General features: G+C 41.5%; 1 protein-coding gene across 2 annotated transcripts in view; it reads right to left on the bottom strand.

The window, feature by feature from the left end:
* The window catches only part of PLCL2 (phospholipase C like 2), a 99,759-nt gene that overhangs the window by 22,200 nt on the left and 60,715 nt on the right, over positions 1 to 16,844 (bottom strand). For both annotated transcript variants that reach the window (XM_032237320.1, XM_032237321.1), the window contains exons 4-5: positions 9,536 to 12,022; positions 7,525 to 7,728 (exon numbers count right to left, since the gene is read on the bottom strand). In XM_032237320.1, the coding sequence (XP_032093211.1) occupies positions 7,525 to 7,728; positions 9,536 to 11,971 (2,640 nt within the window). In that variant the 5' untranslated portion in view covers positions 11,972 to 12,022. The remainder of the gene's footprint in view (positions 1 to 7,524; positions 7,729 to 9,535; positions 12,023 to 16,844) is intronic.

The raw sequence follows: 16,844 nt of genomic DNA, 5'->3' as shown, positions 1-16,844 counted from the left end.
GCTCCTGGGAGAGGCCTGTGGCTTGACTGTGGGCCCTGGAAATTTGTTTTTCTAGCACCTTAAAGCATCCCTGTCTTGGGCCAGGGCCTGCTTCCTGCCTTGCCTTGGAGATTGCTAGGTGGCCTTAAGGGCCTCCCTAGCTGCCCTGCCAACCTGCCTGGTAGAGAGGCCCGGCTGCTCAGAGACCCCGGGATCTTGTTCAGCCATCTCTCTCTCAGATGGGGTCCTGCGAATGATTGGGTAGACTGGGGACTGAAGCACTCACCACCTGCTACCACAGCAAACAAGAGGCTGAAGTGCTCCCACAATGGAGACACTGAGACCACAGGTTTGGAGCAAGGTCGATAGACTGAAGACCAAAGGTAAGAAAAAAAAAAAACCAATGCGAGCGGAACTGCTCCCAGCACCAGTGCAGATGAAGATCTGAGGGGGTATGATAAGAGAGGCTAATCCCCCCTTTTGCCGCTTGATCTATTAGTCCAGGCTAAGGAGCAGACCAGCCGAAAGGATCCGGACAGGAAGACTCCCTGATGTAATATGCGCAGAGCAGGCTATTTATTGCAAAAGCGTGCCAAACAATAAGAAAAAAATGGCTGCCGCTGCAAGAAAAAATGATTCCGAATCTCCTTTGTGCCAAAAAATGCTTCAAAATGTCCACGACACCAAATTCAAGATTCAAAATGGCCACCAGGAAAAAAGAGAGGCTCCAAAATGGCCGCCGGCAGTCCAGGAACTCAAAGAAGCTCCAATGCTAGTTGCGAGAGGCTCCGAATTGCCACCGGCTGAGGCTGCCGCCTCAAAAACAATTGATTCTGAATGCAGCGGAGCTGCAGCTATCGTGCGGGGCTCTGCAGACTGCCTGCGCGCTCCTTGCCTCTAATAGCCTGCCGGACAGTGGCAGGAGCCCAAGCAACCTCAGGACACTTGAAACCGTAGCGGGGAGATAAGGAAGAACAATAAACAAGGAAAAAAACTCACCAAGCCTGCTCTCTGGGGGAAGAAAAAAAGATAAAAGTTTACAGTAAAAAAACAAAAAAGAGAGTTCAAGCAATCTGCCTATAAAATGAAAACGCACCACTGGGCTTTGACTGAATTGAAAAAACTGGCAGTCAAGGCAACATCAGAGGCATGGCTAAAGTTTCAATTCAGTCCTGGGCAGATTGGCTGAGTTTAACCCATGCTTGGACTCTACAAGCAGCGTACAGGAAAATTGGAATTTCTATTATATGTCATTGTGGCAATAAATCATAATAAATTTCTGACAATTTTTATAGCAGTTGTTAAGCAAACCACAGAAATGTTAAGCAAATTGCAGGATTAAAGCAAATCCAGCTTTCTCATGGGCGCTTTTGATGGAAATTGGCAAATAAAAGGTCACAAATCCCAATCATGTGGACTATGCATGCATAAAATGAATGAAATGCAGTGCCCGAATTGCTGGGTGATAAAACAATCGTATGAATTACAGGTCATAAATAACTTTTTCTGAGATGATTATAACTTTGAATTGTTGTTAAACAAACATTTGTAATTCAAAGACTATTTGTAGTTTAATTATATCTCACTTTCTTATCTAAAAAGACCTCAAGATAACATGATCAGTAACCAAAATCAGTCTGAACTTTTTATTACTAAAAACCAAGCACAAAATTGCATGCATATTTTGAGTAAGATATATTCTCAATTGCACATTGTTTATAAATGGATTATTTACACTTGATTGTTACCTCATTCCAAAATTTTCATCTATAAACCATATATGCATTTTAGAAATATAAATCTTCATTCTTTAAGAATGCTTTTTTCCCTCTAAACCAGGGGTGTCAAGACCTGTGATGAGGCTGAATCCGGCCCATGTAGCCATCCTGGTATAAGGGTCTGGCCCGCATCACTTTGGTACGGCCCACGCCATCCCGGCACACATGCCTACAGTCCTAGTTCTCCTTCGTCATATGCATAGTAACTAACATAGTCTATGGGACTATGGTAAAAAAATAGTTCAGACCTTTCAATCTCGTAAGATCCATTTTTTTCGTGAGTAGTTGGAAGGTCTGAACTATTTTTTTTACCGTAGTCCCAAAGACTACTTGTAGTTGCTTTGCACATGGTGGCGGCGAAAGGAGCTGGAAAGGTTAGTGAAGAGATGTAGCTGCCCTGGGGTGGCAGGGATGAGGGTTTGGCTTGCCTGCTTGAAGGGCCCTTGTGTAAGCCGGGGCGTAGTGGGGCAGCTCTGCGCCCCCTGCCTTGCTTCGTCCTCCACCTTGCTTTATTCTTCTCCACTTCATCTCCTTGCTCGCTGACGTAACCTAGCAGGAGGCTGAGCAACGCACTGTGCAGCAGCCATAAAGCAAGGCAATGGGGTTCAGAGCTGCCCCCATACCCACTTATCTGAGTGCCCCGCCAGCCAGGCACTGAAGCACCACAACTGTAGCCGCAGTGAGACACAGAGAGAAAGAGTTCTACAACTTCTGTTTCTCTGTGTGTATGAGGGAGAGGGGGAAAGAGAGAGATCAGTCAGTTCAGCTGAGGTACTCAAGCTGCTGGCAAAGGCGGCAGGAACCACCAGAGCAGCCGCTTTTCTCCTTGTCCTCCCCACTTAAGCAGTGGCAAGCTCTGCAGGTCAGCAGGGCCTCTCTTCCATGGTTCGGCAAACTCCAGTTTCAATTGGGGCATTCAAGCTGATGGCAATGGCAGTCACTTTGCAGCCATGACTGCCCCCTTCCCAACCTGCCAGTCACGCAGCCCACCTGACTGCTTCCTGCTTGGCCAGCCGGCTGGCACAAAGCCTCACTGTTTTTCTCCTCGTTGTCACCTTCCCCACCCAAGTGGAAGCTGGCTCCATTAGGCAGGGTCTCATTCCTGCCCCGGCACAACAAACTCCGGTGGGCTGGACTTCGTTCAGTGTTCAAACAATGCCATCTGTGGCTCTGGTGCGCTGCTCGCTTGCGTGTGCCAGCCTTTCTTCAGTGCCTGGCTAGTGGGACACTCAGGTAAGCTGGTGCAGGGTGTGGGGGAAGATCCGCAACCCCCACCACCTTGCTTCGTGCTCCCTTCCCCATCACCTTGCTGCTCAGGTAGTTCCTGCCACCTGTGCCACTGCCTGCAGTTTGGGTGCCATGGCATGGAGATCTCTCTCTCTCCCTCTCTCTCTAACACACACACACACACACATACACACACACAGAGTGCATTGTTGCCCTCTTGCTCTTTCTCACCCCATTGGCATGAAAGAATGCTCCGTGGGACAATGAGGTCTCATTAAGTGATTAAATGGAAAATAGGGAGGTTTTTTTTTGGGGGGGGGGGGCAGGAGACAAACACTTTTTACCTTGAGAATGTAAGTTTCTGGGTCCCTGACTCTCTGCAGAAGAGGATGGGTGCCTGAATACCAATAGTGTCCATTCTTAGCACAAAAGCATTTCCAAGTCAACTCTCTTCTCCCTTCCTCAAAAGCAGAGAAACAAGAAGAGGAGACAGATTTTTGCAAGGTAAGTGAGTTCTTGTGGCAGGAAGGGAGGGGGAAACAGGAGGCATTTTAGTGGGTCGAGGAGGTCTTGAGGACCTGTTCTATCACTAACCCCTCCCAATGGCCTTCCTCACCCTGAGATACATCATTTGCAGTTAACAAATGGCACATTGGTATTCTTGAATTGTTAAGTTTTTAGGAAACTATCCCCTCCTTGTTTGTTGCAAACAGGACAAAGCAAGTGGAGATAAATATTTTCCTTTGCTATATTTACAGTCTGAATTAGACCATGGCAGAGTCCCTGCAGGAGAGCCCTTGTAAGGATTATGTATTAATAGAAAAGTAAGTAACTTACCTCTGTTCTTAAACACTAAAGCTGTTGCACATAAAAAACAGGGGAGCTCTGATCAACTATCAGAGCCATCATTTTGCTGTACTGTTGTCTGTGGAGGCTCCCACAAAATGAAAGCATGGAATGAGCTGAGCCTATAACTGGCCACAAACTACTAGCAAAAGTGGCATTTGATCATAAGATGAGGATGCATCGAGAAATGTTTGCCCTTTTGCATTTGAGCATCCAAGAAGGGCAGGAAAGAAAAAGAAAAAAAGAGGGGAACAAAGCAAGGAAGGAAAAAGAAGGGAAGGAAAGAAATTATGAGAGAGAGTGAGGGTCTGAGGTAAATCATGCCTTAGCACTTGGCCACCAGCAGCTCTGCTGCCTTTTGCCATCCACTTTGACTCCTCCTTCTGACCTCTCCCATCCTATCACTGAGGATCCTTTTGGAGGATCTCATAAGGAGATGGAGTGAGCTTCCCTCTGACCCGCACATTGCCTTCACACACACACCATGAGCAACCTGGCCAAGGAAAGTGAGCACAGCAGCAGTGGGAGCTGGCCATGCCTACCATGGACACACCTAACAAAGCCACGTCCACCCAGCCACCCCCCGCAAAGTAAACCACAATCCTGATGCAGCCGTCAATGAAATTGAGTTTGACATCCCTGCTCTACACCTTGTCTCTATCTATCTCATAGGGTTGTAGTGGTAAGACAAACAGTAGTGAACACTACATATGCAATTCTATTTGAAGATAGGATAGCAATCTAACAAATAAATAAAATACCCCAATGTAAATCCAATTGTTTGTTTCAATAATATATACAAAATTTGTAAGACAAATTCTATAACTCCCTGTAGAAAAATTAAGTAATATAATGCAATGTAATTCCATACCATCTAGAGATATTTTAATTAACTAAAATGTTCATTTGAAACTAGCAGTAATAATCTTTCATCCACCTTTCATCTACAATTCAACATATATTTCCATTCTATTATTGCATAACTGCCTGTAGTATTTTTTAAAGTTATCATTGTTACATGATTTTTATTTTATTGTTTACTTAAAAGTCTTAAAAGATTTCTGAAATTGAGTTTTCTACTTACTCCCCCTTTAAAGATGTGGTAAGTCTAATGCTCACTTTATCCCTTGCAATTATTTGCTTTCATTTTTAGTGTGGTACTTTGATTAAAAAATGTTTAATATTTCTTTGTGTTCCACATTATGCCACTGCTTTATGAACTACACTAGTTACCAGTTTGCTTTCAGGTGCAATTCAAGGTGTTATCAACTTCAAATCTCTGCATGGCATGGGTCAGGCAACTTGAGGAACTCTCTCACCCTGATGGAATTGGCCCACCCTAGCCACGTTGGCAGAGGGTTCTACGCCAGATCCCATTAGTCATGGAATTTTGGCTCACAGTAACTGAAGAAGAGTCTTTTCTATCATGGCTTCAGAACTCTGATACACCTTATCCCCTGAGATGAGGTTGGCTCCTATTCTGACATTTGTGGCTGTGACCAGGGGGGCATTTGCCCAGGTTCGCCTGGTCCGCCAGTTACGACCCTACCTGAATCGGGAGGCTCTCACAACAGTCACTCGAGCCCTTGTGATCTCTAGGCTGGAATACTGCAATGTGCTCTACATGGGGCTGCCCCTGAAGTGCATCCGGCGACTGCAGTTAGTTCAGAATGCGGCCGCGCGAGTGATAGTGGGCGCACCTCGGTTCGCCCACATAACACCCATCCTCCGCGAGCTGCACTGGCTACCTGTTGATCTCCGGGTGCGCTTCAGGGTGCTGTTGACCATCTTTAAAGCCCTTCAAGGTAGTGGATCTGAGTACTTGAGAGACCGCCTTCTGCCGATTACCTCCCTCCGGCCGATAAGATCGCACAGACTGGGCCTCCTCCGAATCCCATCCGCCAGTCAATGTCGACTGGCGACTACACGGAGGAGAGCCTTTTCTGTTGCAGCTCCGACCCTGTGGAATGATCTCCCCGTCGAGATACGCACCCTCACCACCGTCCAGGCCTTCCGCGCAGCCCTCAAGACCTGGCTATCCCAACAGGCCTGGGGATAAGCCTCTAATTTGCCCCACCCGAGTGTTGAATGTTGAATGCAAGTTGTGTTTTTATTATTTTATTTTGCTCACATATTGTTTATTTTGAATTGCACCCCCTCCCTAATGATTGTAAGCCGCCCTGAGTCCCCTCAGGGAAAAGGGCGGCCTATAAATCCTAATAAAATACTAAAAAAAAATACTAAAAATTTTGTAAATGCCTTAAGACCTGGCTTAAGACCTGGTTGGCTTGGGGACCCAACAGGGAGCTTCATACTGGAGGTAGTTGACTAATTAAAACTTAACTACCCCTCTCCCAAAGTCCAATTCCCTCCTTGCCATCTTGTGGTTAATGATTTTATCTGCTGTAGATTGTTGTTTTTTATGATTGATGATTTTATCATATTCTAATATTTTTATGTTGTACGCACCCAGAGTTGTTGGACGAGATGGGAAGCAAAAAAGTTTCATAATTTATGGTTTAAATTTCTACTCTCCCCCAAAAACAAATATTCTAAGCAAAATACTTTAAAATTTTAATTTAAGGTTCTACTATTAAGTTTATAGTCATGAATGCTGGTAGTTATTCCTATATCTTTACAGAAAATGGGCATCAGATCAAATGGGGAATTCTGGGGGTCGAAGTCCACACATCTTAAAGTTTCCAAGATTTACAACATATTGAAGTACAGTACAGAATCTTTCTTAATTACCCAGAGCCTACGTATCTACACATCTGAAAAGTTGGAAAAAGATCTTTATGCCATCTTTAGTGCTTATAACTTGTTCAGTGGTTAATGGAATTATTCTGTAAATTTTACTTTTAACAAGAAATGGCAGTTGTGTGTCACAAACCGAGAAGGAAGCAAAACTTGAGAAATTGTAATTGGTGCTGTTTCTTTCTGATTTACTAAATAACAATTCTATTTAGACTCAATCACATTTACAGCACTTTTCTTACACTTAAGGCCACACTTATTTCAGCAATGATTTTAGTAAGTATGAAATGTTTACATTAAAAAACTCAACCATTTTAAAAAGTCATTTTTGTGGAAATTCTATTCTATTAATATAGAATGAATATAGATTTTAAAATATTTTTTAAACATGGAAAATATATTCTAATCTGTAAAAAGTTACTAGAAATGAAACTGAATTTTAGCTACAAATTTCAATATAGAATGTGATTTTTAGTTCAGAACTTATCATAACACATTAAAGTCTAAAAAACAAATTAATTTTCCATTTGTTTATTGAACTACAAAATTATAATCAGTATTACATGAGTATAAGTGGAGCAAAATTACTAAACCAAATCAACAGCCAATGCGCAGGTAAGATATATGTAAGCATGTATCCAATAAAGTTTGTTTAATTACAATAACAGGTTTACTTGAGATTACTATACTAATCTCAAACACCTAGACATGTTCAGCAAGAATCCAAATAATCATAGAGAGCACCAAAGAGAAATTTTGTGCCTTAATTAATCTCCAGAAATAATTCCTCCGTGTTCACAGAGGTAATTTTCCAAACAGCAGATGGGGGTTGAAGAAGAATTACAGAACAGTAGACTTATATATTTAAGTCTACATATATATATAGATATACAAATATAACTCTTTCAAACTGAGAAAAAAATGGTAGATTACTTACTGTTTCATATGCTGTGATAATTTTTTTTAAAACTTCTGGAACAATCCCTTGCAATTCCATTGTGGGATACTGATCATTGAGATTTATCACAACCAAGGTTGTATTATCAGATTTCACTAAGCGGCTAGACACTGCCAGAATACATTGTATAAGATTTGCTACAGGAGCAAGCCCACACAACTCTTTGAATGAAACTACTGCATTCTATTTGGAAGAGAGAAAGGGAGGGGGGGGGGGAGAGAAAAATGTGAAGTGATATTGTACTGGTCAATTAATAGTTTATAATGTAGAAGTTATAACAGTTAAAGTATTAAGTAATACATAGATAGGCCTAACTACTTTTCCTAGGCAAACAATGAGCTATGTGTATTTGTAGCATTTATAACAAATACTCAATATGATAAATACATTTTGAAATGTTGCCAAGAAACCAATTCTTTTCATTTGTAATTCATAAGAATAGCTTGCTTTCTTATGCAGAAAAATACTGAGGTATCCATGTTGTAATTTTACATTATGGCCACCATTTCAAAACCTTCTATGTTGAAAGTTTATAATATTTGTCATGCAACCTTTTTATTCTTGGAGGTTTAAATAACTGTGGGTCATTCACTTAATTACTGAGGTTTTCTTTTAAAAAGGTCAATAATTACTTATTTTGCCATGAAAAATTTGAGAGATGTTTTGATCTTGTTGAATCTCAGCTCCACTTCAAACTCTGATTTCTAATTAAAGACAGTAGTGAAATAATGATCGCTATTTTATTATATAACTGAATTTAAAAACATTAAAACTTAAGCTAAGGCAGCTAAATTAGTCTTTGTCTAAACATAGGCTAAACATGCTCAACATCCTCTCCACAAGTAATTTTCCACCAAATATAACATCTAAGTTCTTCCAGGCATTTCATTAATGTATGTTTTTGTATAGGTGGATGGGTAATTAAGGGAAGGAAATGCAATGATACAAATGCAAGAAAAGTGAAGGAAGAAAATGACTCCCACAGTACTATTTAGTATTAAACACAACTCCTGATATTTATATACATTGCAAGTCATTGCTAAAAATAGAAAACTGCCATTTAATAAAGAAGCCTTTAAAGAAAAACAATCCATCATTTTAGACTTGAAATTACTGTACTAAACAGACTGCTGACATAAGGAAATAGGTTCATTTACTTGATTGACATAAGTTTACACGGTGTTTGGATTCATCAGCTATTTTAATTGCCTGTGCCAGTTTTCTTTAGGAAAATTGCCCAAGGATACTATCTGGCAACAATTTTTATACTGAAGGACTGACATTTAATTATTGACTGAATGTTAAGTTACAATCAAAAGCTTGTTCTCACCACTATGTATTCCAAGTTTAGTTAAGTGCTATTGAAGAGGCACTTATTTTTATCCACATAAAAATATTCAATCTTAAAATAAAAATAACCTGCCCACATTTAATTTTCTTGTGTATGCTATTTATTTGATTTTTATTCCACCTGTATAAAATACTTATTATTTTATAAGTAATTAACATGATGAATATACCTAATACTCCTTATTCCTATTTTCTTGACAACTACAACTGTGAGGTGGGTTGATCTGAAAAAAGATTGCCTGGCCCAAAGTTATCCTATCAAGAAATTCATCAGGTAAAACCTAAATATTCCTTTATAAACTATTATTATTTCTAGAAACTAATATTCCGTTTAGATTCTGGATTCATAATTAATTAAGTATATATGCAAAAATATTGTCTATGAGCCTTGGGGGCACAATGGAGTGTAGTACTGCAGACTACTTCTGCTGACTACCAGCTGACTCCAATTTGGCAGTTCAAATCTCACCAAGATCAAAGTTGACTCAGCCTTCCATCCGAGGTGGGTAAAATAAGAACCCAAATTGTTGGGAGCAATATACTGACTCTCTAAACTGCTTAGAGGGAGTTGTAAAGCACTGTAAAATGGTATATAAGTCTAAGTGCTATTGCTTTTGCTATGAAAGATGCAAAGTCATACCTGCATATTTTCTCTCAAATCTGTGGCATCACGTATGGGCTGAAGAGCATTCTTGAAAACTTCATCAATACTTTTAATCCACAAAGTCCTCATAGAAGCATATTCTCTGGATTTCTTGCTTTTTCTAACAGAAAGTCCCCGTTTATGAGGTTTCCCTCCACCTCTTCGATTAGTAATAGCAACATGAACAAACAAGAAAGCATATGCTAGAGCATCTCCTGTTAGAGACTGAAGTGGGACATGACGATAACCTGGTTGTAAACATTCAAAAGGAATTGTGTATTGCCCAATGAATTCATCTCCAATGTAATCATCATCTAACACAACAAAGCGTACCATAGCAAGTTCAGGTAAGTTAATCTGAAATTCAAAGCTCTCATCAAAAATAGGATTGTCTCCATTTTGGTGGATGGTTTTTGTTCTTTGTTCTGCACAATCTGCTGGAATCCCATGGATTTCTACATACACATAAGGATCTACTACATCACCTTTGGCACCTGAACATTTTGGCTTTGGAAAATTTTGCCCACTAATAATCTTAACATGAAGAAGCTGAGGTGATACACCAGGCACTGAGTCCTTTGTATTTGCGCTAAAGAAAGATACTTCCTCCCGCATGATAGCAGGTCGCAACACATAGCCACAATTGCCATTTTGTCGAAACCAGCCAATGTTAAGATCCATCATTAATCCAGGTGTCTGAAAGTTCATTGCCACAATTTGACAGCCGCATTTCCAAAAATCCTGTGGGTTCATATTACTAGAATCAATCCTCATAGGGCTTGGGAAAACCCTTGCAAGAAAGCGTTTATTATAATTCACAAAGTCTCCAGGATGTTCATTGGCATATTTGGTAGCGAGCACTTCATTAAAAGAACAAAATTCCCAGTACTTCTGAAGTTGAAATGAAACTTGAAAATCTTTGAACTGAACTGATTTACATATGCTTACCAGTTCTGATAGTTCTTTACAAAGCTGAAACCGTTTCACTGGCACAACATTCTGTGTTTCCACTGCATCTTTTCCCATTCTCTGTGACATTTCTGCGCCTTCATCTTCATCTGTAACATCTCCCTCTAGCCCAGAGCAATTAGATGATAACTTCTTGGCTTTAATTAGTATTTTTCCTTTAAGATATTCAGGAGATGGCAGGTAAGATTCCTCTGTATTTGGAGGATTCGTATACAGTTTATCCTCCAGGATTTTCTTCGTATGCTGGACCATCACATTCTGTTGCTTGAGAGAACAATGATTTTCCAAACATAAAATAAGAGGATATTCGGAAGCGAAAAATGCATATGTGTTAATTATGTCAATTACACTTCGGAAAACAATTTGTGAAGTCATTGTGTGACCTGTATAAATTACAGGCTCATTGTCAGGACCGTCCCACACATCCAACTCAACACTGCGGCATCCCATTTTTAGAGCACGAATATAACCGCTGATATCAGATGGTCCTCGAAACTGATCTTCTATTAAGTATGTGTTATGAGAAGAATTTATGAAATAATGAGATAAAGGCTGTTTCATGTCCTGGCACACCTTTTTATGCTCCGGATCAAATATATGACATTCTGGGGAAGTAAGATAATTTGTAAAACCATCTATGGAGAGCCAGCCTCTTTCTTGACCTTCTTTAGATGGTTCGTATTTGTGAATAATATCAAGGCTAGTCTTATCTGTGACATGAGGCATACCCTGTTCTGCTTCTAAAAACATCATAAGGTCTTTTGTATCAAGAAATTCTTTATTACTAGAAAACTGAACTAGTAAGAAATATATTTCAGGACGAGTGCAAAGCTCATGGAAAACTTCAATAAATTCATTTTTCGTGATTTCTGTATCAGATTTGTCTTTTGAACGCTGCAGTTCTTTGAATTTTAATTCAATTTTATTTGTTTTTAAACCAGGATTTAAATTTTTTATAAACTGCACAGCTTTGTCCAAGGATATCCACCCGATATGATCTATATCTGTTTCACTAAACATTTTGGAGACCCATGAGGTGCGCATTTTATCTTGCCTACTTTCTAGCATGTCCAGTGTATGTTTTCCATAAGATATCAAGTACCTTAGGCCAGTAACCCAAATATTTGCAACATCTGCAGTGTTTGCAACTAGATCCAGAGATTCATAATTGTCTCCATAAATAATAGAAAATGCACAATCTTCTGAAATTTGGTCAGAAATTCCATTGCTACGAAAAATGTCTGTATTTTTCCCTATTCTCACTTCTTTGACTGATTTGATATCAATTTTTGCTTTTTCAGAATCCTTCTTTGAAGGTTCCCATCTTAGTGACTGCATATCTGCATCTAAAAGAAAATATCGATGGTATATCCTAGAGTTGGACCGAACTTTTCTGAGTTCTGAACCTTCAACCATAGCATTGATACAGTCACTTGCACTACTTATTTTCTTCTCAGTAGGCATGCTGCTAAATGAGACAGTTTTTTTCCGTTCCCTTTTTTGTTTTGTGCCATCCTGGAAATAGAGAAGAAAAAAATATAAAATTACATGGTATGGGAAGATTATAGAATAAGGGGACAACCTACAGTAGGGTAGATGAATTCAATTACAGTAGCAATTAGGACACTATTGGAAGATTCAAAAGATCAGGTTACAGATAGATAATAACAACTTGATGGCATGTAATCAATCAATCAATCAATCAAACAAACAATCAAAATAGTATTATACATGGATAATCAAATCAGCAACATCTTCCCATATGCTAAATCAGGTAAAATGTCCTACTAATATTCTACTAATGTAATGTCCTAAAATGATAATAGAATGAAGAAAGAGTAATTATAATCTTCAAGAGTAAAAATAATTTCTGGTAATGGAACTGAAAATAGGTGTTCTTCTCAAGTTGCAAATAAGACAGAAGTAAAAAGAGGTTAAAAAAACCCTAGGTAATAAAATGGAGCAATTTCCTGACCTTTCTCGAGAGCAAATATGGAAACAAGACAGAGAAGCCTTGTGTAAGTTTGAGCTAATCACTGTATAGCAGTACAAGTATATCACAGTGTACCACTATGCATACCAATATAATAATTGAGAGTCAGTTTGGTGTAATGCTATCCTAGAAACCAGGAAACTGAGTTCTTAGCCTGACCATAGGCTTGAAGGTGAATTGAGTAACTTTGGGTCAATTATTGTCTTTCAATCTACCTCAAAATGCTATTGTGGGGCATACAGGAGATAGGACTATTAGGCATGTCCACCAACTTCAGTTGACCAAATTTATAAAAAAGGCAGGAAAAATCTTCTTCATCAACCTATGAAGAAATAGTGAGTATTTATTAAAAATGCATTGTAGAGACAGTTTTGTGTGGTGATTAAAATGTCAGATTAGTAACAAGGAGATTGTGACTCGGATCCTCCTTGAAACAACAAAGTTGTTTGTATGACCTGTCACTCAGTCTCAGCCCAACCCACTTCCGAATTTTTGTCTCATATAGACAATAACATTAAAAACTGTTTCAAGCTACAAAAATAAAGAAGAGTCGAACTGTTTATGAAGTAAATATTACATTTGGATATCCTGGTGTACAAAGAACATGGGAAAATGAGTTATTCTGGAAAAAGTGAGACTAGAGAAACAGGATAATAAAATAGTAAATTCAGTTGACAAATAGGGTTGACAGACTAAAATCTGTTTCCATTCTGAACCCCCGTAATATATCTTATCTTATCTTATCTTATCTACCTACCTACCTAATTACCTACCTATTGTACAGCTGTTCATATCACGAAACAATAGTAATGCTTAGTAAGATGCATGTTTACATATTACATGTTTTACAAGAAAATTAAGATGAATAGTATTACTATTTCAAGAAATATTTCTACTCTTATTTATACTTTAATATTAAGCACTACATTTATAGAATAATAATTGTTACTCAATAATAATTGTTCAAAGACATTCATGGAAGTAATTCTCAACAACAAAACCACACAAGGATTAAGAAGAATATGATTTGAAATGACAACATAGTATAAATGACAATAAGAGATGTAGAATATCAGACTAAATATTTGAAACAATAACAAATAGAATTGTTGTTGATCTTACCTGAGACGCCCGTTCTCTGGGCAGGTGGAGATAGAATCCAGGAATGGGTTAACTCCATCTGTTATCCTATCAGACTGAGTCTGCAAACTTTCCTGCCTCCTTTGGTAGCTCCACCCAGTTTTTGACGAAGGCATTGCTGCAGATTGACATGTGCTGAGTGAAAAGTCTCTCCTTGCTGACACCAGACTGGACCTCCTGGGGGTGGGGGCTGGATGCTATCTCCACCTGCCCAGAGAATGTGCGTCTCAGGTAAGACCAACGCCTATTCTCCATTGTTGGTGGAGATAGAATCCAGGAATGGGACATACCAAAGTCTGTCCTGTTCTCATGGATGAGTCATAGTCTGGACCGAAGTCTCCTGGCGCATGTGAACCTGTTGTAAAACCTGCCTGCCAAATGTCATGTCTGCCAACGTGTAGCTGTCTATCTTGTAATGGCAGATAAATGGGGATGGAGAGGCCCAGGTGGTGGCCTAACAAAACTCTTCCAGCAAAGCCTACGTTACCCATGCCACTGAAATGGCTGCACTCCTGGTGAAGTGAGCCATGATACGCCTTGGAGACGACTGAGACTGCAGTTCAGAGGTTTTTGCAATGCAGCCCGTATCCAATACCCCAAAGAGGAAGGAATTGCTTTGTGTCCCATGGACGCTGGCTGAAAGGAAACGAAGAGTGCTTCTGTGCAATGCAATGAAGATGTCTGACTGATGTGGATGCAAAGCGCCCTTCTGACATCTAATGTTTGCCACTGTCATTCGAGGTAATGAACCGGTGCCAGGTAAAAGTTTGGTAGTATCAACTCTTGGGCCCGGTGCAACCTGGTGTTGACACCTTTAGAACAAATAAAGGGTCAAGTCGTAAGACAACTCTGTCAGAATGGAACACGCACAAATCCTGCCTTACCAACAAGGCTGCCAATTTTGATACCTGCCTGGCTGATGTGATTGCCACCAAGAATGCCACTTTCAGAGAAAAGTAGCGGAGCCAGGTGGCCCTCAAGGATTTGAAAGTGGCCCCTGTGAGGGAATACAGTACTTTGGTCAAGTACCATGTTGGATATTGGTGAATGATCGGAGGTTGGAGATTGGTGGTCCCTCTCAGTAATCGTTGAATCAAAGGATAGTGTGAGTGATTTGTAGGTGAGAACTGAAGAGAGGGCTGCTACCTGTCTCCAGAGGGTGTTGGGAGACAGGCCGCTGTCCAGGCCCTCTTGCAGGAATTCCAACCTGATGGATGGGGGCCTTCAAAGGAATAATGTTCTTGTCTCTGCACCAGCGGCAAAAGGCCCTCCAGGTAGCATCGTAAATGCGGTTAGTCGGTGGGTGCCTCGACACCTGTATTGTCCCGATGACACTAGGGATTGTCTGTCCACACTCAGGACCTGCCACGCAATCTCCAGGCAGTAAATATGAGCCACTTAGGGTCCAGGTGGAAAAAGGGACTCTTAGCCAAGTGAAATTCGGAAGACACGGATCCTCCAGGGGGACGCTACTCATTATATCCACAAACCAGGGCTGATGGGGTAAATAAGGTGCCAGAAGCTGAAATTCCCTCCTCCAGCATCCTCCGGGTGACTCACTGAATTAGAGGAAGAGGAGGGAACACATACCAAAGCCCAGCGGGCCACAGGCAGTTTAGCACATCTGTTCCTTCTGCACTTGGAACTGTGTACCTTGAGACGAAGCATGGTACCTATCTGTTGTCCTTGGTGGCAAAGAGATCACTGGCATTCCATACCACTGGTAAGTTCCCAGAAGAGGTCCGGGTGCAGTGTCCAGTCCACGTGGTCTGAGTGCAGTTGAGCCAGTCATCCAGAATGTTCCTCACCCCTGAATTGTTTAGCCTTATGGGCAGTAGGTGGGCTTCTGCCAAGAGGCTGAGAAGCTCTGCTTCCCGCATGAGGGACCTGGAGTGAGATCCCCCCTGGCAGTTGATATGGGCCTTCGCGGTCATGTTATATGTGAGGACCAGGATGTGCCTGTTGGTTACGCCCTTCTTGGAAATGCACCAGAGCCAGCCGGACAGCCTGTAGTCCCAGCCAGTTGATGTGCTTGAGATCTGACAGGGACCACTGGTTCTCGGCCATCCATGACTGAAGGTGAGCGCCCCAGCTGAACAGACTGCCATCCATGGTCAAAGTTAGGCGGTCTGGCTCTCTGAACCGTGAGTCCTTGGAGATGGCCGGGGACAACCACCACCTCAGGGACTTGGTTACCTCTGGAGGTACCTGCACAGTGGTCAATGAACAGCTCCTGCCAGTCTTATGGTGTGGAAGCAGAAACCACTGGAGAGTCCAGTTGTGTAGATGGGCCCAAAGAATGATTGCGAAGCAGGACACCATCTTCCCCAACAGTTAGGAGAATACAATAAGCTGGACTCAGTGTTGAAATCTCATGTGGCCAGCCAAGGTTTGGAAACTGTCCTGGCACTCCTGGGAAAGGTAAAACCTGCCCTCCTTGTTGTCTATGATAGTTCCCAGGTGGAAGAGGCAAGTCGAGGGGCAGAGATGGTTTTGTCTAGGTTTATGGAAAATTTGTGATTCTCCAGGGCCTGAACTGTGATATCTACATCTCTTTCTGCTTGACTTGTTGATCTGGACAGTAGAAGGATGTCATACAAATAGCACTGGATTCTAACTTGTCTGACCCAGAGATGAACCGCTACTGCGGCTAGTAGTTTAGTGAACAAATGGTCACTATGGGGAGGGGCAGGTACGGCGGGAACTTCAGGACTAGCCATTACCGGGGAAGGAGGGTTCGCTACATCACAGACATCCCTCCTTCCGGCCCTGTTAGTTCCACTCCAGGGTCAGGTGGCGAGAACTGTCAGGGCCCTGGTCTCAGGCTGTTGTTGCTAAATGCCAGGTCTGTGGTTCGCAAAGCTCCCCTTGTCCGGGACCTAATTTTAGATGAGGGGGCAGACCTGGCATGTATTACTGAAACCTGGCTGGGCCCGGAGGGAGGAGTCCCCCTCACTGAAATGTGCCCAGAAGGATTTCAGGTGCTTCATCAGCCGCGGCCCCAGGGAAGGGATGGGGGAGTGGCTGTCATCGTCCGAAGGTCTTTAGTTCCTCGTAGGATCCCTGCTCCGGAGCTTGTGAGTCCCTGTTGATGAAGTTGGACCTTGGTGGTCAAGTGGGTTTGTTGCTAATGTACCTACCTCCCAACAGTGTTGCAACGGCCCTCCCCTCGCTCGAGTCAGTAGCCAAGTTAGCGGTAGAGTT

Source organism: Thamnophis elegans, chromosome Z (assembly GCF_009769535.1).
Source record: "Thamnophis elegans isolate rThaEle1 chromosome Z, rThaEle1.pri, whole genome shotgun sequence".
NCBI classification, from domain to species: Eukaryota; Metazoa; Chordata; class Lepidosauria; order Squamata; family Colubridae; genus Thamnophis; species Thamnophis elegans.
The sequence above is the reverse complement of the archived record's forward strand: the minus strand, read 5'-3'. Positions and strand labels throughout refer to the sequence as shown.